We start from the raw sequence: 25,136 nt of genomic DNA, 5'->3' as shown, positions 1-25,136 counted from the left end.
TGTGCACTGAGTACTACTGTGCACTGAGTACCACTGTAAATGCTGAGGACAGTGTGTGCAAGGGCCCAGGCATGGAGAAAGTAAAAAAACTCATGGACTATGAGGAAGACAGAAGGACTTGCATAAAGGCATGGACAAGGGACCCTAAGGGTGAGGAGGGAGCTGCTTCAGGATTATTCGGCTTACAGAGACATTTGAAGTGGTCTTAAAGAAAGAGAAATGCTCCTTGGGCACAGGCAGAGGTGGGAGGGAGGTTCAGGAGGCCAACATGAGCCAGGGATGAAGGGCAGGGAGACTGAGCAGTCTACACAGCAGGACTAGAGCTGCATTGTCCAGTCAGAGAGACAGACACAGAGTGTGGAGAGCAAAGTGAGCGTGGGTGAGAAGGAGTGGTCGGAGACTGGAGAATCACGGTTTGTGTGTGTGTTTACTTGGACACGGAAGGCAGTCTGGAGCAAGCGAGCAACTCTCTGGAGAGGAACTCTGGAATGGCACAAGGGGAAGGGCCAGGCTAGCAATGAGGCTTTTTGAAAGAATTGCTTGCCATCAAATCAGCGTGTTCTGAACTTTTATGATTGTGATGTGCAGTAAGAAAATATATTCTCCTCGGGGATAGCGAATTCTGTGAAAAAATGGTTGGCTTTACTATGAGAAATGTGCCCAGATATTTTCTACTCCATTCATTAAAATAAAACTCTGTAGGGAGCTGGAGAGATGGCCATAGCAGCCTCTTGCGGAGGACCTGGGTTTGGTTCCCAGCACCAATGTGGTGGCTCACAACCATCTGTAGTTCCAGTTCCAGAGGATAAAATGTACTCTCCTGGCTTCTGTGGGTATTGTACCATGGTGCATTTTCCATACATGCAGCCAAACACATACACACAAAATGAAAATAATTTAAAAAAACCCTCTAGAAGAACTTTCTATGACTGTGAATGTAGCTCAATGGTAACGGTGCACTGGAGAGCATGCATGAGGCCCTGGATTCAATCTCCAATACCCACTTTCTTTTTCATTAAATTTACTAAATGAAAATTTCATTACATTTATACATATGTATATATATTTATAGATAATGGAAGCAGAGATATACGCCTTTAATCCCAGAAAGTTCTAGGCCGGGTGGGGCTACAGCGATTCTCTCTTTCTCTGAACACATATAAGTATTTATTATTTGGCCTTAAGAAGAAGGTTCTAACACAGACTGCAACATGGATAAACCTTGGCACTCTTACGCTAAATGCAATGAGACAGACAAAGGGGCCAGGTGCTATATGGCTCCACTTTGATGAGGTATTTGGAGTTGTCAAACACAGAGACAGAAAGAAAGGTGATTGCTGGATGCTTCGAGGAAGATGAGGTATTAGTCATCACTTAATGGACAGAAAAATTCTGCTGGGGAAGATGAAAAATCAAAACAGATGAGCTTCCTGCTCCTGTCTGTACGCTGACAACTGGGTAAAACGGCCAAGTTCAGACTATGTCATTTCTTTTTACACTTGTTTATTTGTTGCGTGTGTATGTGTATAGGTGCCATGGTGTGAGTGTGCAGGTCAGAGGACAACTTGTTGGGAGTCAGTTCTCTCCTTCCACTGTGTGGATCCTGGAGAGCAAACTCTGGCTGTGCGGTGTGGCAGCAGGGGACTTAATGTGCTGAGCCATCTTGCTGGCGCAAGGTTGTGGATTTTACCATAGTAATGTTTTTTTTTAAAAAATTGTGAATAATCCATTTGATTTGGTCTGATTGGGAGTGCTGTTGGGAGCTCTCACCTTCAGTTAGAGAGATACTGATCTCTAGGACTACGGGTGGAGATGAGCATTTGCCCGGTGTGTGCAAGGTCGTGGGTTCAGACCTCACCGCGGGCCCCTCTCTGATCCATGTGATGGAACTGGGTGGAAGAGGAGGGAACAGAGTGACAAGTGACAGTGGGCTGAGCACAAAGGGCTCCTTGAGGAATGAATGCCCGCACTCATGAGTGGAAAGGAGCTGCCTCTGGAATCTGAGAGACGGGGAGAGACGAGGAGCATGGGGGATGGGAGGGTGCTCTTCCATTCTTCAGGCCACAGATGTTTCTGTGTGTCTGCCATTATGACTAGTCTATGTGCATGTTGTTCTGTGGTGGTGTTTCCACTTCTCTAGGCTCCGTGTCTGAGTGGGGTTACTGATCGCACCGAAGCCTGTGTTTACCGCGGGCAGAGCTGCAGATGTTTCTCAAAGCGACCGCACCATTCCACACTGCCATGTGGGGCCCTTCTGGGCCTTCATCTGTGACCGCTCTTCTTATCAGTCTTTTCCAGCACATCAATTCCCATGGGTTCGGAACAGTGTCTCACTGGGGCTTGACTTTGCTCTTTCCAGATGACGAATACAATGGAACAAAGTTTTGTGTGGTCACTGGCTGTGTGTATCTCTTCTTTGGGAAAATATCTATTCAGGTCTCTTGCCGATTTCAAAATTAGAGTATGTGCCTTTTTCTTATTGAATTGTAAGAGTCCTTTATATATTCGACATGTAAGTCTCTTATCATGTATTGTTGATTGTACCGGGTGGTTTTGACACAAGCTAGAGTCATCAGAGGAAGGAGCCTCGGCTGAGGAAATGCCGCTGTGAGATCCAGCCATAAGATATTTTTCTCAATTAGTGATCAATGGTGAGGGCCTAGTCCATGGTGGGTGGTGCCATCTCTGGGCTGATGGTTCTGGGTTCTATGTGAAGGTGGGCTGAACAAGCCATGGAAAGCAAGTCAGGAAGCAGCACCCATCCATGGCCCCTGCCTCATCTCCTGCCTCCAGGATGCTGTCCTGTTTGAGTTCCTGTCCTGACTTCCTACAGTGATGAACAGCAATGCTGAAGTGTGAGCCAAAGAAACCCTTTCCTCCCCAGCTTGCTTTATGGTCATGGTGTCTCTCCACAGCAATAGAAACCCTAAGACATTGACAAGGCATTTCTCTCATTCTATGAATTATATTTTCCATCTTATCTTAAAATTTTATTAATTCATTTATTGTTCTGTGCATAGGTGTTTTGCCCGCTTGTATGTCTATGCACCATATTATGCCTGGTGCCCTCAGAGGCCCAAAGAAGGAGTCAGATCCCCTGAGACCGGAATTGCAGATGGTTGTGAGTAGCCATGTGGGTGCTGGCAATCAAATGTGGGTCCTCTGGAAGAACATCCAGTGCTCTTAACTGCAGAGCCAGCTCTCCGGACCCAGGGTCTACTTACTTATTTTTATTTTATGTGTGTGTGCATTTTGCCTCATGTATTCATGGGTTTATCCACCTCCACAACCCCTCCTTTATTTTTTAAATGAAACCTCTGTGGCCCTGTGGGTCAAATAAGGGCCTGGGGCATGTCACGCAAGGGAGCTCCCACTCAGCCATGCCCCAGCCTCACCTTCTCTCTCTTACTGGTGTTCTTTGAGGCACAGACGTTTGCAGTTTTGATGAAGTCTGAGCCGTCAGTTTATTGTTGGTGCGGCTGGTTGCTGCTCATTAACCATCCATTTGTAAACTGTCACTTAGGGCCTGATCGCAAAGATTTACACATATATTTTCTTCAAAGCATTTTTATAGCCTTTGCTCTTACACCGAGGTAATTTCGAGTTAATTCTTGGACATGCTATTGTAAATCCTGATTATACAAAGAACTAGAAGACGCCCTCACCGCTAGAACCACTTACTTAGGTCTCAGTGATTTTGGTGGAGGCGGACATCTTCTAGCAGTTACAAACGTTTTATGCACTCATAAACGATGTTATAAAGATTTGTGTTTTTTTTTTGAATCTTATCCTTTTCTTATATCAACATCTACAGAATGATACGCCATTTGTCTCTACTCTTTTAATGTGGTAAATTGTGTTCATACAACTGGTCACAGTAGTGGACACCCGTGATCCCAGCACTCAGGAAGCTAAGGCAAAGGATTTTGGTTTTGAAGCCAGCTCGGGCCATATAAAAAGGTACCGTCTCATAAAAGTGCTCCCCAAAGACATATTAATAGATGCTCAGTGCAGAGATTTAGGGCTAAGCTTAGCTTTTCATATGCTAGGCGATGTGAGATTTTGTTGGCTATTATTTTTAGTTAGGATGATCTTGGCACGCATTACTTTTCCCATGCTGTCTCTGCCTTTAAAGAAAATCTTGTGAAACGAATTAGGAATAGTCCTTTTCACACCGTTCTTTCGGGGCTAAAGAGATGGCTCCACAGTTGTGAGCGCTGCCTGCCTGCCCTTCCAAAGGACCTGGGTTCAATTCCCAGCATCTTCATGATGTTTTACAGCTGTCTGTAGTTCTAATCCTAGGGACTCCAAAGCCCTCTTCTGGCATCTACAGATACCAGGTACACATGTGGTGTCCAGATACACATGTAGGCAACACCCCCCTACACACATACATAAAATAAATAAGTTACAAAACCCCCAAATCTGTTGTTTGTACAAGCTTTTGAGAGTATCCTGTGGCAGATTTAGTAGTGCTACCCACTATAACTTTCCACAACTAACATTTTTCCTTTTGGAAATACTTTATCAACTACTTCCTTTAGTGATTTGGAACTATTCAGGTTTTCTATCTCTTTAGATTTTGCTTAAGATTTTTCTAAAAATTAAAAAAGTTAAGTTTAATGGCATGAAGTTTATGAGTCTCAATTATTCTTTGCTATATCTGTATTTTTGTCTCCTTTAAAATAATTTAAAATTTAAACATTTGTTTACTTATTTCTGTGTCTTTCTTACTATCTATATAAGCCATTGAGGTAGGAAATGACTCCTTCAACTACACCTCGTCAGCCGGGGGACGATGGCAATACCAACCACTATATGCTCTTTGTAGATGGGGAAACTGAGGCACAATGAGATTAAAAATGTGCTTAAAGACATATAGCTCCTATCACTGGCATTTTTATCTATCAATTTAGAAATGTTTGGAATTTTTCATTTTTTATTTTCTCTCCTCCTTCTATGTTTCTAGCCCCCTCTTCCGGTTCTCCTTTCCTTTCTCCTCCTTTCTTCTCCTCCTCTTTCCTCTTTTTTTTTTTCTGTTTTTTGTTTATTTGAGACAGGGTCTCCCTACAAAGCCCAGGCTGTCTTGGAACTTACTTGCTATGTAGGGCAGACTGGCCTTGAACGCACAGAGATTCATCTGCCTGTGCCCTTTCAGTCCTGAGGTTGAAGGTGTGCACCACTATGCCCGTTTTTTTTTTTTTTTTACCTTCTTTCTAAAAAGCTTCAATAAATTTTATTGAAGCACAATTAATAAAAACTCAGAGACAGATATCAGGGTTCAACCTGAATACCAGAAAAGCAAAGCAACCAGCCACTGGCTTTTATCTCAACCTCAGTCAGAAAATGGCGATCCTGCCTCCAGGAATCTCAGAATGAGACTGTGTCTGAGAGCTGTCTCCTCCTCTTTTATATCCCTCTCTAGGACTGGGGTTAAAGGTGCGCACCACTGGTTTGTATGTCAAGATAGTGTGGCCACTGGGATTAAAGGTGTGTGTCACCACTGCTGGTCTGTAAGCCTGGCCGGTGGGGCTGCTTTACTCTCTGATCTTCAGGCAGGCTTTATTTATTAAAGTACAAGTGAAATGCCACTGTATTTTATTATAAAAACCTTGCAAATTAAAAAAAAAGGCAGATGGTGGTTGTGTATGCCTTTAATCCCAACACTTGGAAGACAGACACAAGAGGATCTTAAAGAGTTTGAGGCCAGCCTGGTTTACAGAGTGAGTTCCAGGGCAATCAAGGCGACACAGAGAAACCCTGTCTCAAAGAAGCAAAAACCAAAAAGAAACAAAAAAATAACCCTTGCAAATAAATTTTAAAAAAATTATACACAAAAATGAACCAAAGCCTATACAACTCGATGAATTTCTTTTAAAAATTGTATTGGCTTGAAATGTGCAGAAGTGATATGGTGCTGACCACCCCTTCAACATTCGCATGTCTTTATTTCATGCCCGATGCAACCAGGGCATGTGTATCTGTTTGCATACCATAGTTTGTGTATCTGTTTTCACGATCTTTGGTTTTTACTATACAGCACATTTGTGTTTGCTGTGATGGCTGAAGACTAGGGATTGATCTCTATCTTGTTCTGTCTGATGCACATGCCCTTCTTCTCCCAGTCTCACTCTGGTCTTCTGTGTAGTGTTCTTGGCTTCAGGCAGAAGTTTCTAGGTTGACCCTTCACATTAGGTAGGCTGTTTTGGACTCTTATATTATGTGAGTTCCACAAATCCCTGGGATTGGCTGATGTCCCCTGGGTAGCTCTGGCTTCAGACTCACTCAGTGCACACTTCCTTGTTGTCTTCATTCATTTAAGAAGACACTTAGGGACACTGTCATTGTTGTCTTAGCATTTGCGTGGAAAGGTGCTGCAGATGGGGCTGGGTTCCCTGAAGAGCGGGCTTGGAGCCAGATGTTAGCATGCGGGATGTCTACTAAGGAGAGCTCTGGGGATCAAGACCAAAGAAAAAGAGAAAGGGAGAAATAGGGCAGTCTAAGTTGAACGCAGAGGCCTTCCAGCTGGAGTGCCCCTTCAAGTTGCCCTGGTTTGGAGTGAGAGGTTAAGTCTTTGTGGCTCTGTGTGGATCAGTTGTTGGCTCAGGGCTGCCTCTGAGCAGGGGACATAATCTTGGGAAAGGAGACAATTCCAAGGTGGGCTGGGGGTGCTGAGATCTGATGACTGGCTGCTCATGGTACCCCCTGCAGATAAGGATGGAGCCTTCATTCCTGTGGGTAGGGAAGGCACATCCTAGCACTACCAGGAAGCATATTTACGGTTGTGTTGGGAATTAAATTTCTTGAGTGTCTCTGTTTCCCAACCCTTACATCCATTCAGGAGTCTTCCTCCTAATGGTCAGCTTGTGCTGGAAGAACACTTGAAGCCCAATGTTCCGATGCTCAGTCAAGAGTCTTTTACATGCATGACATCTGCCCTAACTCAGGCTTCTAGCCATGCTGTGCCCAAGCCTCCTGTTCCTAGCTGGCTGCCTGACCATCTAAGTCCACCCACTCTTTCCATTCTCAGCCCACAGTGTTCCTTTGTCCCTTGAATTCCTAGTACCCATGCTGGCTCTACAGAGAAGCTATGCTCAGTACTGTGTGTGCTGTGGGCTTTCTGTGTCCATAGAGTGAACAGACTCGAGCTCTCTTCTGATTGTGCCAAGTGTAGGGGACTCATATATCCAGCCCAGCCTCCTTTTTCTGGTGCCCACAGGGAGCAAAACTAGGCTGCGCCATGTGGCTGGTGCACGCCTGAGGTTAGGAAATTGGGTCAAGGAAAAGGACAGCCTGCCTCTGTGCTGCCTTCGCGTGTATTTTGAGGCTCTTATCATGAAGCCAGCCCCCACCCAATCCTGCCCCAGGGACAAAGTTTGCTGTTCCATTTCCCAAAGAAACAGGTGCAACCCAAAAGGCTGGGACTGTGGCGGGTGGATCTAACTATCCAGAGCATGGCTCTTGCGGGGTGGGATGTCCTAGAAAAGAGAGAGGATTTTGAGCAGACTGTGGCCTGGGGCAGGAGCTGTGCTGTTGGCTTCACAGCGTGGCTGGTCAGGGCCAGCAGCTGCTGAGCACTTGCTCCAGGGCTGAGAGTGGGGCTAGACAGGAGCCAGCGAACAAAGCCTGCTGAGACCCTGCTCTCTGCGTCAGGCCTGTGCTTGCAGGAACCTCAGCGGAGCATCTCCCTTAGCGTGGCACTGTGCCCTGCTATGTGTCCTGCGCAAGAGAGCAATTGGAGTTCCTGTTCCTTCTCCAGTGTCCTTCAGGGATGTGGCAATACTCTGCATTCCATCTTTTTTTTTTCTTGCCTATTTCTCTCCAGCCCTTTCCGAACCATGTTCTTTGGGGGGGGGAAAGTTAGTCCTGTATAGGGTTTAGCTTCTCTTCTTTGTTCATGTTTATTTACATCTCACCTAAAAATTTACCCATTAACTTTTAACCCTAAGGATTATCCTACGGACACCCCACACACACACTGTTTACACACACTAGGAGAAGGGCTCATCAGGTAATATTTATTACTGTAATTATTGATGAAGAGTCATGAGCCAGGCTCTGACTTCAAAGTGGGCATACACTATTTACCCCACGCTGTAGCCCCACTCAGGAGACAGTCTTCTCTATTTCGCCCTCGCGCACAGATGGTAAATGCCCCATTCAGTTGCCATGGGAACAGCATTCCTGAGAGTGCTGACTTGCAGAAGGGAAAGTTTGTTTGGACTTGAGGTTTGGGGGCTCAGTGCATGGTGGTTGAGCTTGTGGCTGCTCTGGCCCGTGGTGAGGTAGTAAGTCATGGTAGATGCTCGTAGGGGAGAGGATGCTTACCTCATGATAGCCAAGGAGCACTAGAGACAGACGTGGCTGGAGTTTAGTATACCCCTCAAGGCACACCCCTAATTGCCCAGCTTCCCTCCCCCAGAACCCACCTGTGGAGCTTTGAATGAGAATGACCCCCATGGGCTCAAATCTTTGCATGCATCATCCCCAGTTGGTAAACTGTTAGGGAAAGATTGGGAGGAGTAGTCTTGTTGGAAGATGAGTGTCACTGGGGATGGGCTTTGAGGTTTCAAAAGCTCAGGACAAGCCCCATCTCTCTCTCTCTGCTGCTGCCTGTAGATCAGTTTGTAGATCTCAACCTCATGCCTGCACGCCACCAAGCTTCCTGTCATGATGACAATACAGTTTCTCTGAAACTGTAAGCAAGCCCCTAACTGCCCGTGTTCCTTTATAAGAGTTGCCCCGGGCATGGTGTCTTCATGACAACAGAACAGTATCTAAGACCCAGCCCTAAAGATTCAACCATCTTTCAGTAGCACCGCAAGCTGGAGACCTTTAACAAGTGGGTCTTTGTGGGTCATTGAGGACCCGATCTACAGCACAGAGGAATCTAGGTATAGCCACACAGCTTCCTGGTCCTGGTAGGAGGCGCCTTCTTCATCTCATTTCTAAGGCCCCAGCACAAGAGCTCTGATTAGGCATTGAGTGATTGTATGCACACAAAAGAAATTGAAAGTTCCTTTTCTTAACGATTGTTCATTAAACACCAACTCAGCTTTAGCACTAGGGGAAAAGATGGAGATTCTGGTTTTGGAGAACTGCCAGGTTCCAGAAACTGGATTTGGAAGTGCTATAATTTAGATCTGGAATGATCCCCAAAGGTTTCCAAGATTAGGACTTGATCTTCAACTTGGCATCTTCAAGAGACAGAGCCTCACGGGAGGTTTTATGCTGTTGTGAGTGTGCCCAAGACTGACATACACTCTTCCCCCACCCAAATTGTTACTTCTCGTAAGCAGTTCCTCCTTGAAACAAATGTTGAGCAGGTAGTTGACTATACGTGGCTGGGAAGGATGTGGGTGTCTGTCCTGGGTGACCCAAGTGCCCGCTGTGTGTGTCACCTGGAGGGGAACCGTGAGAACTGAGCAGGGAGAGGATGGGGTGTGCAGTAGAAGTTCTGGATTCCAGACAAACGCTAAGAATGACAGTGTTGAGTCTGGGCAGGGTGGCATGGCACACACCTTTAATTCCAGCGCTTGGGAGGAAGAGGCAGGTGGATCTTTGTATTTCACAACCAACCTTGTCTACAGAGCGAGTTCCAGGAAATTCAGGACTACATAGAGAAATTCTGTCTTGAAAAAATAAAAAAAGAGAATTATAGTCCTGGGCCTGGAGGCACCCTCAGTCCAATGCAGGACTGTGGCCAGGTGGCACTGGTCCCAGAGCCAACCTCCGTGTTCTTCCTCGGAACCCATCCTTGGCTGGATGATACCCAGGATTTCCCACTTTGGTCTCTGCCATCTGCACTGTGGGTCTTGCACCCTTCAGAAGGTCCCGCAGAGCTACAGAGCTTTAGATTCTCCTCGGCTCAGCGGCTCCCCAGAAGGGACTCAAGAAATGACCCCTCATCTGCTCAGAGCCCTTATCTGCTCCACTCTGTACCAGATAGCCGATCTCCTCCTTCCCTTTATGGAAGTGGGGAGAGCTGGGGCCAGCCTGATGACCATGTCTGGTGGACAAACCATGAGAGAATGAGCAATACCTCCACTCCCCACCCCTGCCCCTTGACTTTCTAGTCAAGTGATTCTGGAATATTGAGAGAAAAATCAAGAATCAGTCAGCAGCAGGACAGGCACAGAGAGCAGGCTTCTGACCACACTGTTAATTCCCCAGTAAACGCTGGGGCTTTCCTGAAATTGGGCCATTTCCCTGGAGAAAGCTTCAAGGGAGGAGAGACAGGTCGTATTGCTTCCATGAACTGAGGCTTCACCAGCTGCCACCCTGCCCCTGGCTTCCCAGTCCATATGCTTCAGGTCTCTGTTGCCCATCCTCGCGGGGTGCTCTTCCCCAGAAGTCCCTGCTCACAGGTCCCTCCCCACTCTTGTCCTGAAAGGCCACACACCAAGCCCTATGGCCCTCTTCCTATTGGCTATTGTTTCCCATCATGCCTTTCACCTTCTGGCACACTCTTTTGTTCAGCTCCCACTAGTTCAGGGATTCTCAACCTTCCTGATGCTGCGACCCTTTAATACAGTCCCTCATGTGTGGTGGTGACCCTCAACTTCATTATTTTTGTCGCTACTTCATAGCTGTAACTTTGCTACCTTTATGAATCATTCTGCAAATATCTGTGTTTTCTGACGATCTTAGGTGTCCCCCGTGAAGGGGTCGGTCAACTCCTCAAAGGGGTCATGACCCACAGGTTGAGAAGCGCTGCTCTAGCTAGCATTCAGCACTTGGGTCAGGACCGCTACTGAACCTTGGCACCCAGACTCACGGTTGTGTGATGAGTGCAGAATGATGTGATAGAGTGTATGTAACATGGTGTAACGAAAGTAGAATGAGCTAAAGATAAAAGATGTGCCCTCGGCCACCTGTGAAGCACAAGGCTAATCATTCCATGATTCATAACTGAGGGATGTTATAGCTTTCTCTTCCACACTGGACTTAGTGAGAAAGAAGTAGATCCTTTAAAATTATTTAATTAAAAATATTACTAAACCTTGTCTGCCACTGGTGGGAATTAGTTAATTCTGAGACAAGATTTTAAACTCAACATCTTCCTGCTTCAGTCTGCCAAGCCAGGCACCACAACCAGCCAAGCTACTTAACACTGTCGGAGTGCCTTCCTCCTATCCATAAGGCCATGGGAAGACCTTGGAGGACTTGTGTGGAACAAGACCTTTGGGGCACTCCCTGAACCACAGTGTTCTCTGCTGACCTGCCTGTTGCATTCTAGAAACTTCTGGAATTTAGGTTCAGCTGACTCAAACAGGATTCTCTTGAGGACTTCTGTTTTCTCTCTCTCTCTCTCTCTCTCTCTCTCTCTCTCTCTCTCCCTCTTTCTCATTGAAAATAGATTTTTTTATCAACTATATTCTGATGTTTTCCCTTCCCCAACTCCTCCAAGGTCCTCTTCATCTTCCCTTCCCTCCAGACCCACACCCTTTCTGTCTCTTCTTAGAGCACAAATCAGCGCCTAAAGAATAATAATACAGTAAAAATAAAATGAGATAAAACAAAAACAAACAATTCAGAGCAGGAAAAGCAAATAGAAGAACGAGTCAAAGAAAAAGAACAAGAAACGCATAGATGCAGAGATGCACTAGCACACACAGGAATCTCATTAAACCACAAAACTGTAAGCCATATGCAAAGGAACTGCAAGGTAAAAAAAAAATAAAAATTAAAAAAATAAATTAATGCCCTGCTTATTTGGAAATAGCATAATAGATTTTTAGAGAAATCAGAAAATACTACTAGACTAAAGAAGAATAAGCATTAGTTAGTTCCACATGCAAATATAACCAGCCTTCTGGTTGAAAACCACCCACACTGTGGTGGTTTGAAAGAAAATGGCTCCCATAGGGAGTGAGTGCCACTATTAGGAACTGTGACTTTGCTGAAGTAGGGGTGGCTGGAGGAAGTGTGTCACTGTGGGGCAGACTTTGAGGTCTCCTATGTTCAAGCTACATTCAGTGTGGCACACAGTCCACTTCCTATTGCCTGTGGATCAAGATATAGAGCTCTCAGCTCCTCCTCCAGCACCATGTCTGCCTGCATGCCACCTGTCGCGATGATAATGGACACTGTAAGCTAGCTCAATTAATTGTGTTCCTTTTTAAGAGTTGCCATGGTCATGATGTCTCTTCACAGCAATAGAAATCCTAACTAAGACACACACCCTCTTTGGTACCCCATTTTTCTCCATTTAATTTATAGCTAACACCTCATCTGCTGTTCAGACCTTGCACTAGTGACTGTATGTTGGTCTTTTCATAACTCTGGGAGAGGCCATGTTCTGTGGGTGGGAAGGTAACAGTGTGCCTAGCTGACCTTTTGAGCAGTCCGTGGGAAAGGTTTTCTCCCCAGACTCTTTAGTATACATGTAAATCAGTGTCCTAGCTGGCTTTCTGCTGCTGTAATAAAGACCATAACCAAAAGAAATGGGGAAGGAAGGGTTTATTTGACTTGCAATTCCATATCATAGTCCATCATTGAGTGATGTCAGGATAGGAACTCAAGCAGAAACCCAGAGGCAGGGACTGAAGTGGAGGCCATGGGGGAGCACTGCTTGCTAGCCTGCTGTCCTGGCTAGTTTCATGCCAACTTAACCCAAGCTAGAGTCATCTGAAAGGAGGTAAACTCATTTGAGAAAATATCTCTGTAAGATCCAGCTATGGACACCTGTAGGGCATTTTCTTAATCAGTAATTGATGGGGAGGACCAAGTCCATTGCGGGTGGTGCTATCTGGGCTGGCCATCCTGGGTTCTAGAAGAAAGCAGACTGAGCAAGCCATGAGGAGCAAGCCAGTAAGCAGCACCCCTCCATGGCCTCTTCATCAGCTCCTGCCTCCAGGTTCCTGCCCTGTTTGAATTCCTGTCCTGACTTCCTTCAATGATGCACTACAATGTGGATGTGCAAGTCAAATAAATCCTTTCCTCCCCAACTTGCCTTTGGTCAAAATGTTTCATCACAGCAGAAGAAACCCTAATTAAGACAGAAATTGGTACTAGGGTTGTGGAGTATTGCTGTGACAGACCAGACCATGTTATTTTTAGGGAGGATTGTGGAAGGACTTTGGACTGGAAAAGTCACTGAGTGTTAAGAGCTCTGTAGAATGTTCTGTGGAGCTTGGAAGATAAGAACGTTGAGAGCAGTGCAGAGGATGGAGGCCTGGCTTGTGGAGTTTCAGAGGGAAACAAAGACTCCACCAGGCCTTTTAGGTGAAGACTGTACGGTATCTGGTTGGCTGGAGCTGAAGAATCAGCTCCGACAAATAAAAGACCAGAAGCCTTTGCGTTACTGGGATAATGGATGCTGGTCGGCTGGAGCTAAGAGATTAGAGGTGCTTAAGAAGAGACCAACATCACTGAGGTGAAATCCCCTGCGAAGTGTTTCCTGAGAGTTAGCACACAGAGACTGTGTTCACAGGAGAACCTTGTGCTGGCAGCAGAACTTCATTGTATGGGAGTCACCTGATAGTGCTGGTTCTGAGGTGTGAAGGGGTTATGGAAAACAGCTGCGGCTGGCACTGTGCACAGCCTGGAGAGGTCGTTGGCGATTGAAGGCGCACAGCTGAAGGGGTAACGGAGAGAAGTTGAGGCTTTGCATCGTGAAAAAAGCCCAAGAGAAGCTGTTGGTGAAAGTGCAGCCCAGTTGCCGCAGAGAACACAGCATTTTGGAGATGCCAGTACCATGGAACAACCACCAAGAACAGTAACAGTTTTGGAGTGGAGCCATCCAGAGCCTTAGAAACACGCTGTGTGTGCTTCAGAGGGCAGAGCTGGAGAAGTGACCCAAGCCCCTTGGAGGATCCGCGAAGATCATGAGTGAATCCCAGATAATTGGAGACTTTTGGAGTTTGTTTTTGCTCTGTTCAGACTGTGGCTGTGCCCTGGCTCTTTCCTCTTGAAACAAGAAAGTATTTAACTTATTTTACAGGGACCACAATTGAGAGACTGAATTTAAAATGGATTTTAGGTTTTAAAAGAGACTTTGGATTTTTAAATAGACTGAATTTTAAAGTGTTTGAGTTTGTCGAGACTGTGGGACTTTTTTAAGTTTGTAGAATGTTATATATTGTGATGTTTATATTAATGTGTGATCTTGGGGGTGAACAAGAAAGGAAAGGTAATGACTTTAACAGTGATGTTTGTGGGTCAAGTTGACAAGGGATCAATCATCCCGGCTGGTTTTATGTCAACTAGACACAGGCTAGAGTCATCTGGAAGGAAGAAACTTCAACTGAGAAAATGACGCCATAAGGTCTATCTGTAAGGCACTTTCTTAAGTAGTGGTTGGTGGGGATGTTGCCTGTGGGCTGGTGTTCCTGGTTTTAATAAGAAAGCAGGCTGAGCAAGCCACGAGGAACAAGCCAATAAGCAGCACCTGTCCAAGGCCTCTGCATCAGCTCCAGCATCCAGGTTCCTGCCCTACTTGAGTTCCTGTCCTGACTTCCTTCAGCGATGAATGACAATGTGGAAGTATAAGTCAAATAAATTGTTTCCTCCCCAACTTGCTGGTCGTGCTATTTCATCCCAACAATAGAAACCCTAAAGACACTTGCTCTCCATAGCTTGCTCAGCCTGTTTTCTGATGTAACCCAAGACCACCTACCTGCCTAGAAATGGCACCACTCACAGTGGTGTGGGCCCTCCCCGTCAATCCTACTGAAGAAAATACCCCTCAGATTCTCTAACAGGACAATCTAATGAAGTATTTTCTCAACTGAGCTTCCCTCTTCCCAAATGACCTTAGCTTCTGTCAAGTTGACAAATTAATCAGCATAACCAACTAGTTGGCAAAAATCTCAGGTTGAAAGGTCTTCTTGGCCTATGGGTAGTTTTGGTTAGGGCCTTTAGAAATAAGAGCTATTAAAGTCAGTCCTGGGCAGTGGTCTTGCCCACTTGTTAGCCTCGGGCTCTTGGGCATGTGACTAAAGCTCTCTGGGATTCATGGTTTTCATCTGCAACTGAAGGTAATGAGACCTTCTGCATGTGGGGTACTTGTTCTTAACTGTGCTCAGCAAATGCCCCTCCCTTGAGCAAACCACACCCATAAGCCAACACATACCTCATGATTTCTTAAAGAGCAAAGAACACATACTCACTTCAACAAACATATCGATGTACAACTGTAGAATCAGACCACAGTGGATTGCTGCTCTTTTCTAAATAGCCCGGCAACTAGATGGACATTCTTCTGCCTTGGCTGAAACCAAGGACTCTATCTGTTCCTCTTCCAGGCTGAGCTGTCTTGCTATGGAGGCTGGAAAGGGTGAAAAGCAGCAACCGCCATGCTGCGTAAAGCATGAGAAGAGTGTGAACTTCATGTATGCAGCTATCCGTTAGTAAGGTCCCAAGGGAATTCAGACTAGACCTGACTAGGTCAGCATGCTTGTGACAGGCGAGCAGGACTCCCAAGGAGGGAGATGGTAGGCCCTGTAAGAAGCAGATCAAAGGGGCCCGGTTTTCCTTAAAGTTTTATAACTGGGTGTTCAGCACTGCTAGACTGAAAATACTATGTATTGCTAGGTCTTTATTGTGAGTATGCTTTAATTTTTGTCCCCTTGTGAATGAGCAAAATTGTGGGAAGTCAGTCATTTACCCTACTTGACTGACAGTTGCTGGACTTTTCCCTTAGGCAGCGAGCAGTCAGCTCAGAAGCTCCTCTTCAGGTGACCGACTGGGTTGTTATGTGGCAGCCTGGTGGCTTTGAATACTTGAGGGACACCTTGGAGAAACTCCACTACTGCTTATACTGGTATCTAGAATGTTCAGGAAGCCGTCTTCCAGTTACGTCTACTCCAGTCTAGGACAGCACCGGAGAACTTCATTCCAGGCCTCAGTGATTTCCAGATGACCAGGCTTGAAGCCCCATCCTCAACTGTAGCTGCGGAGTTCTCTGCCCTACCTTCAACAGGTAGAGTGAGGAATGGTACACCCCAGTGACTCAGTGAAAAGCTTGCAGTTGACAGACACCAGTTGCACCTATATATGACTTGTGATTAGTTCTCAGGAAAGATTGTGATTGGTCTAGGAGAAACTGGAAGGTGTGATGTTATTGGTGCAAAGTACAATCCCATACTTGCATGCCACGCCCCTTCTGAGTGTGGCAATATCACTAGGCTGTGTCCTGTGCTTTTTGAGTCAGCAAGGGAGTCTTCTGTGTTCTGCTTTCTTGTGTTGTACCATTAGTTCCAATAAAAGATGTCGCTAAGTGGTCTTCTCTTGCTTATTTGTGGTCTTTGTCCTGGGTAGGACAGGCTGAATTGATAATGTGAGGAGTGGGTCACAGTGGCCATGGCTATGACAATGATGGCAGCTGTAGCAGCAACTGTGGCAGTAGCAATAGCAACAAGAAGGTGGCTGAAGAGGTCAAGCATGAGTTGGAGCACCTCCTGCAGGGGGCAGAGGTAGAGGTAGTGGTGAAAGCTTAGAGACAGAGAAGATGGAGAAGCAAGCAGAAGACTGAAGGCTTTATAGCAGACTTTGGGTTCCAGTTACCGGAAGACTCCAGAGGTCTTTACAGGTGCTGTTGAGGGCCCAGGGTTCCAGCACCCTGGGGGAGTGTGGCATAGGCAGGTACTGAGTGCTGTTACTGCAGCTGCTAATAACCCAACCGATGCTACTTGCCAAGTGCTGAGATGCTGCTAGTTGAGGCCCAGAGCAGTAAGCCTATGACTGGAGCACCCAAAACTGTGAGCCTCCATCTTCTAGAAGCTGGAACCACAAGCCTCTGGTCTCAGGGTTTAAGAGTTACAAGCGTCTGAATCTGCCATTCCAGGATCCCCAGCCTTTGGCGCTCAAGGGCCCAGGCCTACCAGTTCTGAACTGCTATTCCTTGTCTTCTGGGGATTTCCATCTGAAGAGAGAAAAACGACCTCAGCAAGCTGACGGGTAACAAGAGCTGATGGCTCGCCTCCATGACACTTTTACTCAAAGACTCCAGAGACATCCTAGGCTGTTCCTCCATTTGAAATACGGGGACAGAGTCCACAAGAAGGCCATCAGCCAATTGGAGGGGTACAGATGGAGCAACTCCAAAAACCATCCACTGTCCCCATCCTGTAGTTAAGAGGCTACTTATTAATATTTTTTGTCTATTTTCCCCAGTTTTCTCATCTCTCTCTTCTTCCCCAACCCACAGCTCCCTTTTTCCTTCTTAATTCTACTCTGACTTTGAATTTCAAGCTTCCGTTACCAAAAGTGGTCACTCGTTGCCTCGTATGTGAGGGCCAGGCAGTTGCTGGAGGGCTTTGGAAACTCTATGCTTTGTTGGATAGCAGTGGTTCCCGGTAAGCGTGGTTTTGCTTCCAGGAATTATTGACATCTGGAGACACTTTGATAATCATAACAGGCGAGCTGGAGGCCAGATACAACTGACAGAGCTGGGACATCATTCAACACCTTCTGCAGCACAAGCCAGTTCCATAACAAAGGGTTCTTCAACCTCAGGTGTTCACAGTGCTAGCTGGAGAAAGTTTGCCCCAAGGTACTTCAGAGGGCGCCCCCTTTTCTTCTTCAGCATTTTAGAAGCTGGTCAGTTTTCCCTTATGAGAGTCACAATCCTCACCAGACCAGAGGTTCAGGTCGGGTAGTGCGCCACCAGGATTCTAGAGCTCCCAGCCAGGCTCTTGGACACTGGCAACTCTGCCTACAGCAACCCTCCATGAGCCAGTTTCCCCAGGAGCAAGTTGATGGCTGTCTGTGGGGAATGTGGGGAGGGGACCTGGTATGTGAGGGTTTGCATGTACACACATGTAGGGGAGGGTACCTAAATGCTCCTTCTATAAATGTAACTCAGTCCTCCTGCTTTGGGTACCATCTCGCATGCCCACCTGTGTGCCCTGGCCCTCCGCATTCCTGCTCCTTCTGGAGTTATGTCCTAGGAATGGATCTACTTCTTGAAGGCCATCAGGATGCTGCTGTCTCTGACCTGAGCCCATCTGCTTGCTGTCTTTCAGTATTGCTTCTGGTCCCTTTGGCTACCTCCTCCCCATGTTCATGTTCTGACTCATTGCTTGGCTGCCATCATCCTCAGGTTTGGGAGGGACTGGATACAAATGTGCAAAGTCCATCCTCCTAAACAAGAAGTGGGATCCTCGCATGGGTGTTAAAATCTTTGAAGTTGGGTCTGGCACAGTACTGGTGATAGAATTCTTTTCAGCTGAGTCTCTAGAAACAGGAATTAAGGGAGGGCACCAGAGAGGAGGTAGAAGAGCCCTGTGACTTTTGTCTCGGTGAGCCTCAGTTTCCCTGCCTGTAAAATGTGAAAACGATGGAGTAAGGGAAGGATGCAGGAAAGATGACACAGAGGGCCATGCTTGTCACCATCATCCCCAGGAATAGAATTATCATCAAGGGCACAAAGGGCCATGCTTCCCACCATCATTCCCATGAATAGAACTATCACCATCTTCTTCTTCTGGTATATAATCAAAGAATTGTATCGCATGGTTATAACAACAGAATGTGACTCTTAGACAAGCCTAACCTAACATATGAGTGTATATATCGATTGCCTCATTTTTTTGCCAGAGGCTTCCAATTTGATTGGCAGAGGGGCGACCAGCAGGCCAACTGGACTGGGCTCTTTAATGACAGCAACAGCTCTCCAGAGCCGAACATCAGTGACTTCAGATCCAGGTACAGACCCCAGTGAATGGTGGGGGAAGGGAAAGCCCAAACGGACGGGACTCTGCAGTCTATGCCCCATTGCCTGTCCCTCGAGCTGTCTCAAGGGAAGAGCGCCTCGCTTTTCCTTTTCATAACTCTTTGTATTTTGGGGCCTCCCGTGTTCTTTACTTGAGGGGTGGAGTGGACATGAGGGATGAGGGGTAGGACCTCGTCGTAACACTGTGGAGACACTGGCCTTCTGGGTAGGGTGGGATGGGAGCTCTGAGTTTCAGCCCCATTTGCAGGTGGGAGCAAGAGCCTTGTCTACACAGCAGAGATTTCAGATTTGAGTTGGTAAATGCTTGTGAGTGGAGGAGGGTGTGGTGGCATCAGGGAGTGGATACTGGGCAGGGGTTCCCTGTTGCTTTCAAGTTCACTGCCTGGATATGGAGGTTTCCCAGGGTTAGGGCAGAGTCGCTTCTTCCAAGAAAAGACTGTGCTGTGACATTCATTTCATCTTCCCTTGTTCATTTCCTTTTGGTCTGTTGCAACATTTAAAGTGAAATTCAGTAACTAAGCGGCCTTCTGCCTCCTTGGGAGGAGTGCTAGGGTGTTTTTTGGGTGCATAATAGTAGAATATTCATAGGTGAACACATCCTTTGCGAGAAGGAATTGTGTGGACAAGACCAGATGCTGTTTGTGTTTACAGCTGAACATGGCAGGGACCTGCCAGGTAATATATATATATACATATATATATATATATATATATAATACAATATTATATATTATATATATTTTATATTATATATATATATATATTTTCAGTTTATAAGTATTTCTCACTGTCAGGTCTGCTTCCCTGAGCAAAAGGCCTGAGCTTTCTTTGCAGCCACTCTTGACCCTCAACATTGACTCAGCCTTGCAGAGAAGAAGTGATGTGTTTTGCTGGGGCCCAAATGAGCCTACTTTTGTCAAAACTTTGACAAAGTAAAAATGTGGCTACTGTGTCGGAACCAAGTGTGCACGTGTCCACAGAGCAACCTGAGTGTGTGGGACGGCCACACGCCATGATCAGGCTCCGAGAATCTGATGCCTACCTCTTGGGACCAGAATTCTTTCTTCATATGGGCAGTGGGAACATGGCCAGCCGTGCAGGGTCCTGGGATGTCATGGAGAAGTGAGTGTACCAAGGTCCCCTTTCAGATGTCTAGCTGCCCTTGTTGGTTGGTGGTTTGTCGTGTCCTACCCACCTAGTGATGTGGTCAAGGTAAATGATCAGGTGTCTGAATCCCTGGGGGAGCTTCCTGGGAAGGAGAGATACTTGAAAGAACTTGGGTAGAATATATTGGAGGGAGCAGGACGGACAGGCACCAGGGAGGCAGTTTCTGGATAGATGTTCCCAGTCAATGGCTAAAGCCATTGGTAGGGCATACATTTGATCATCATTGTGACCAATACCTGATAGAAATACTTGAGGGAGGACAGCTTCACCCATTCATTCATTCGCTCACCGGTTTCAGTTCATCATGGAGGGTAGAGTTTGGCAGAGCAGTGACAGGAGAGAGCCAGGGCAAGATGTGGCTCCCAAGGGCACACCCTTAGTGGCCTACTTCCCGATCACCCCTTCCACAGTTCTACCCTCTACCAAAATGTCATTCAGAAGTTGAATACATGGATAGTTGAAACCACTCATTAGGTCAGAACCCTCAAGGTCTTATCTCTGGAAACATCCTCATAGACACACGCAGAGGTGTGCGTTGATACTCCTGTGAGTGCTTCACAATTCAATAAAGTTGAACGAAGATGAACTGTTCATTAGATACATGCACCATACTGTTGGTGCCATAAATATGATCAAGAGCCCCCGACTGGGGAGCTTATAGGCACCAGCAATGAATCTACTATTGTTATTTTGCTAAATGAAAATAGCGTCCAACTGCCGTCTAACAACGTATATACCCATAGAGCAGTGCGGCTCTCAGCTCTCTTCAGAGGACTTCTCTGTGCAGAGAATGTGGCTAATGCAAATGCTCACAACGATTCAGAGAGCAGAGAAGTTGTGTCTGTGGAGACCTCAGTCACAGGCGGGCTATCACACACTCACCCCTCAGCGACCATCAAAGAAGACAGGTGGAAGGATCGCAAGAGTCAGAGGTCAGCAAAGACCAGGATGAGACAGTGACTCTGGGACATTGAAGGACTACTGTACACACAAGCTCAATAGCTGTGGTTGCCTGTACATGAAAGACCTAGACATGGTCAAGTCAGTGAACATTCCACCACGGAGGTGGGGAGACTTATGAGCCCCCACTTCTAGCTGAGGAGCTGTTGGCAGCTGGTGACTTCTCTGGGAGAGAGCATCAGCTTTCCTGAGGAGAGTGGTCCCTGCGGGTCTGCTGCTCTCCAGCGGGTGGTGCATCTCCATGCATGTATGGCAGCACTGCTTGGACCCGGAAGGGTGTAAACTGAAAAAGGGATGAAGTGAGGTGAGGCTGGGTGGGAGGAAGACGGGAGGAATGAGGAGCAACTGTGATCAAAACACATTGTATGCATGTAGGAATTTTCAAAGACTTCATAAAAATACTTAGTAAATCAACGATTAGCCACTCACTTGACCGTGGCATCCCAGGGGCCCATGGGATGTGCTTACACAGGAAGAATTGTGGTCCCAAGAGACCAGCGTCAGACCCTTGAGACCTGGCTGTAGGGCCCTGTCTTCCCTGTTCCTCGGCCAAAGCACAAGATGCAAGAAATGTTTACGCTAACCAGCTTAGCTTCCCCTGCTCGATTCTGCCAGCCAAAGGGAATTAGTTCAAAGCCTTGTTTCTGTCATTGCTATGATAATTTCACCTGCTAAGAAGGTCCTCACAGGCGCCCTAAATCTCCTCCCATCTGTCTGTCAGGGTTCCCAGCTCGATACCCCCTACATGGAAGCTACAGCCATTGGCGCCAGGCAGCCAACAACCCTCTTCTCACTCCCAGGTGGGAGGGGGCTCTCGTCCTTCTGCCCCCAAGTATATATATCCAACATGTGCTTAATAAAGTTGACATTTGCCCTTTGGGCAAATGATCCTGGTCTCTGTGTGTGTGTCTGTTCAACTCCTAGGATATTGATACAGTCTTGCAGTTCGGTTCAGAAAGCACGCCCCGTATCGGAAAATGGGGTTTCCACAGATTTGGGCGGAGCACCTGGCCATGTGTGTAGTCCTGTTGTTCTATGCAGACCACCATGCCTGTCTCAGAACATCTGCAAACTTGGTTTCTGACAATGTCACTGCATCTTTACTGTTCCAAAGCTTTGAGCAAAAACATAGGGTCTGTCCCTGAACTTCCCAACTGCCAGCATCTTCTCTGTCCCTGTCCTCAGTACTGTCCCTCCCTCTCCCCTCTTCTTCCCCTTCCTTTCCCCTCCTCCTTTTTCCTCCTTCCCTCCCCTCCCCTCTCCTTATATGAAGCCATGGTCTTTCTCTTGCTTTCGGTTGCCTTTCTTGACTCACGTTTTATTCTTCTTCCTTTCTCATCTCCCTTGTTCTTTATTTTTCTCTCCTCCACTTTATAACTCAGATCCCCCTTTCCCCATCATCTGGGCCTCCTCAGGTGTGGAGACCCTGCTCAAGTCTATTACTTTTGGAATTCAGAAGCTCTTTATTCAGCAACATTACCCATCAACTGAGCTCCTTTTGGAGAGCTGCTGTTTGACCAAAAAACCCCTTGGTCACAGAATTAGTGTCTTGACCACATAACCCAAAATTGTCTCGAACATTTCCAATTTTAAGTCTCAGCTTCCTTCTTTTCCTAAAAGAAAGTTTATTTAGAAAGCATAAGCCAATTGTACTGCTTGGATTTTCTTTTAATACAAGGTTTTGTAAGGTGTTGCTCTCCAGAAAAATAACTGTGAGCACACCTAGTTAAGAACAGAGTTCCCAGAGGCTGATGTGGTGGCTCTTCTCAAACAGTAGTGGTCTTGTTTTTGAGCCTCTTACCACACAGTTTTTTTTTTCCATGTGTGCCAGGTATTGACTTTGCTGATGGCAAGAATGGGCACAAAATGATGGGAACTAAATCCCACAGCTGCTTCTTGTGAGGGTCAAGCCACGATGTGTGAGAACCAGGAGGGCAGGGATCGGATGGAGCTAGCATTGACATCTGACCTGTGCACAGCAGTTGGCTTACTGGTGGCCCCACATATGAAAGACTGCACATAGCGCGTGTGGTTCTTAAGCGTGGGAAGAACAATCAGCATAATTGGAAAAAGGCTGCATCTGGGAGACTTTTCACGTGCTGAAAGGGCAGCTTGTGCCTTCTTTAAGATGGACTGGATAGCTCCTGGCAACAGATATGCAGCCACCAGGGAGAGCTTCACAAGGACAGATGCCATATACGTCATCCCAGCTAGCAGCTTTGTATCTGGGATATAGCATATCTTCATGGTATTATTCACTTACTGAATAATTCAGTGCTTGCCATATTTTACACTCCATAGTTGTGTGGTATGTGGAAGTGTGGTGCCGCCTGTTAGCATTTTATTATTAACGGGGTTGGAAAGGAAGTCAGGAGATGCCAAATATAACCATAGGATAAAGAGGAGCACGAGCCAACAATTTCTAGTCCCTGTTCAAGCAGGAGCCATGAGGAGAAAGAGCCAGTCTGAAAAATTCCAAACAGAGCTTCAAAGAAAATCCTGGCTGATGATGCTCATCGAGGCTATGGTTAGGTCTGGTAGACAATCTCTGAACTCGGGCTGAGCTGGAGAGAGTGTTATACATACATTGATGTCCAGCTTTATAGAGTTCGAGTTAATTCTATGACATTTTGCCCCGTAAGCATCCTTAGGGGGAGCTGCTTTAACGAGTAGAATGGAGTAATTGTTAACCAACAATGTTAAACGAGCATTTAGACCAAGTAGGAAAGTCTTTGAGGACAGGAAAGTCTTTGAATGTCCAGAGTATGAATTCATGCTTTCACCCCTTCAGCTGGGCGTGGTTGTGAGTTCTCTTATAGCTCTCAATACATGGTGGCATCTGCCGTTGCAAAAACTCAGTAGCTGGCGACAGCGTAAGAGGGTGAACTGACTGAGAAACAGAGGCTAATGGTAAGACAGCGAACTCCAGTCTCTCTGTTTCCAGATCGGGCCTCTGGCTTCAATCCTGTCATCTCCCGATGATCTTGGCCGGGAACCAACAAACGGGCCTTCCTCCAACAAAGTCCTTCCTTCCAGATTGGAACTAAGATTCTCTCTTGAGAAGAGCAAATGGATGTGTGGCCCGAGGGTTCTGGGATCCTGAAGAGAAAAGGGGAAATTGAAAGTTGGGGAAAGGTGTGTAAAAAGCAGAGAAGAGTCAGTGAAGGTAAATTATATGTCTGTGGTAACTGAGTAAGAAACCCTCCCAGATACCCCTGCGCCTGGCAATGAATAAGGCGATTCTGGGAGGTAGGGCAGAACCCTTGCCTCTTTCTGGCCGACTGAATGCCTTGGCTCTTCTAGTCTGACCTGTGTGCCTGCCTGCCTGCTCAGCAGCTTCTCTGAGAAGGGTAGCTGTCTCCTTGGTGATTGCCCACTTTGTCTACAGGATGGACAACATTGCATCCACTTCCTCGTGCCATCTCGATTAACTCAAAAAAATCAGTAGCCCTCCTGTACACAGATGATAAGGGGACTGGGAAAGAAATCAGAGAAACAACACCCTTCACAATAGGCAAAAATAGCATAAAATATCCTGGAGTAACTCTAACCAAACAAGTGGAAGACTTGTATGACAAGAACTTTAATTCTTTGAAGAAAGAAATTAAAGAAGACACCAAAAGTGGAAAGATCTCCCATGCTCTTGGGTAGGCAGAATTAGCATAGTAAAATGGCAGTCTTACCAAAAGCAATCTACAAATTCAATGCAATGCCCACCAAAAGCCCAGCAAAATCTTCACAGACCTTGAAAGAACAGTACTCAACTTCATATGGAAAAGCAAAAAAAAAAAAAACAAAACCCAAGATAGCCTCATAGCATCTCAGGTAAAGAGACCCCCCAAGTCAAACAGTGCTGAGGGCAGCTAAGGCAGGAGAAGCTCCCCTCCCCTACCCCAGGCACTGTCCAGACCCAGGACTGACAGCCTAGCCTAGAGCTCCAGCACAAGGGCCTCTGTGCTGTGTTTGTCCTCTGTTCTACATGATGGCCCTGTCTGCCTGCCAATCCCCCCTCTACCCTCTCCTCCTCTGGTCTCTGGATAGCCCAGCACAACTGACTTCCCTTTGAGTCTGCCTTCCCTAAGCTATGCCTGCCCTGGAGGCAGTTCCTGCCGTTGCACACATGGATTTCCTCGGAAAGTGCTCATACGTGCCTTGGCGCTTTCTCAGACACCCTGAATCCTAAAGAGCCTCTCACCATGAAGATGTGGGCCGGTACCTATGCAAGCATTTGGGGACACTCTGGACCCTTGAGCACCAGGTGCAGCCTGAGCCTCATTGGTGCCTCCTGGCATCCACTCCAACCTTGGCTCCTCCATTCTAACAGTATGGG

The 25,136-nt window shown here is 46.6% G+C and overlaps 1 protein-coding gene and 1 long non-coding RNA gene across 5 annotated transcripts in view; both read left to right on the top strand.

Annotated features, from left to right (window-relative positions):
• St8sia5 (ST8 alpha-N-acetyl-neuraminide alpha-2,8-sialyltransferase 5) overlaps positions 1-25,136 on the top strand; it is a 72,594-nt gene that overhangs the window by 5,202 nt on the left and 42,256 nt on the right. For 2 of the 4 annotated variants that reach the window (XM_085676400.2, XM_048419475.3), the window contains exon 2: positions 18,544-18,651. The exons of the other annotated variants lie outside the window; for them this stretch is intronic. In XM_085676400.2, the coding sequence (XP_085532526.1) occupies positions 18,544-18,651 (108 nt within the window). The remainder of the gene's footprint in view (positions 1-18,543; positions 18,652-25,136) is intronic. 4 annotated transcript variants of the gene reach the window in all.
• Positions 19,266-21,694, top strand: LOC148119947 (uncharacterized). The gene is made up of 2 exons (XR_015734672.1): positions 19,266-19,354; positions 19,514-21,694. It is a non-coding gene; the product is annotated as an uncharacterized LOC148119947 (long non-coding RNA).

Source organism: Myodes glareolus, chromosome 13 (assembly GCF_982192425.1).
Source record: "Myodes glareolus chromosome 13, mMyoGla1.1, whole genome shotgun sequence".
Classification (NCBI taxonomy): domain Eukaryota; kingdom Metazoa; phylum Chordata; class Mammalia; order Rodentia; family Cricetidae; genus Myodes; species Myodes glareolus.
This window is presented reverse-complemented; position numbering and strand designations above follow the sequence as displayed.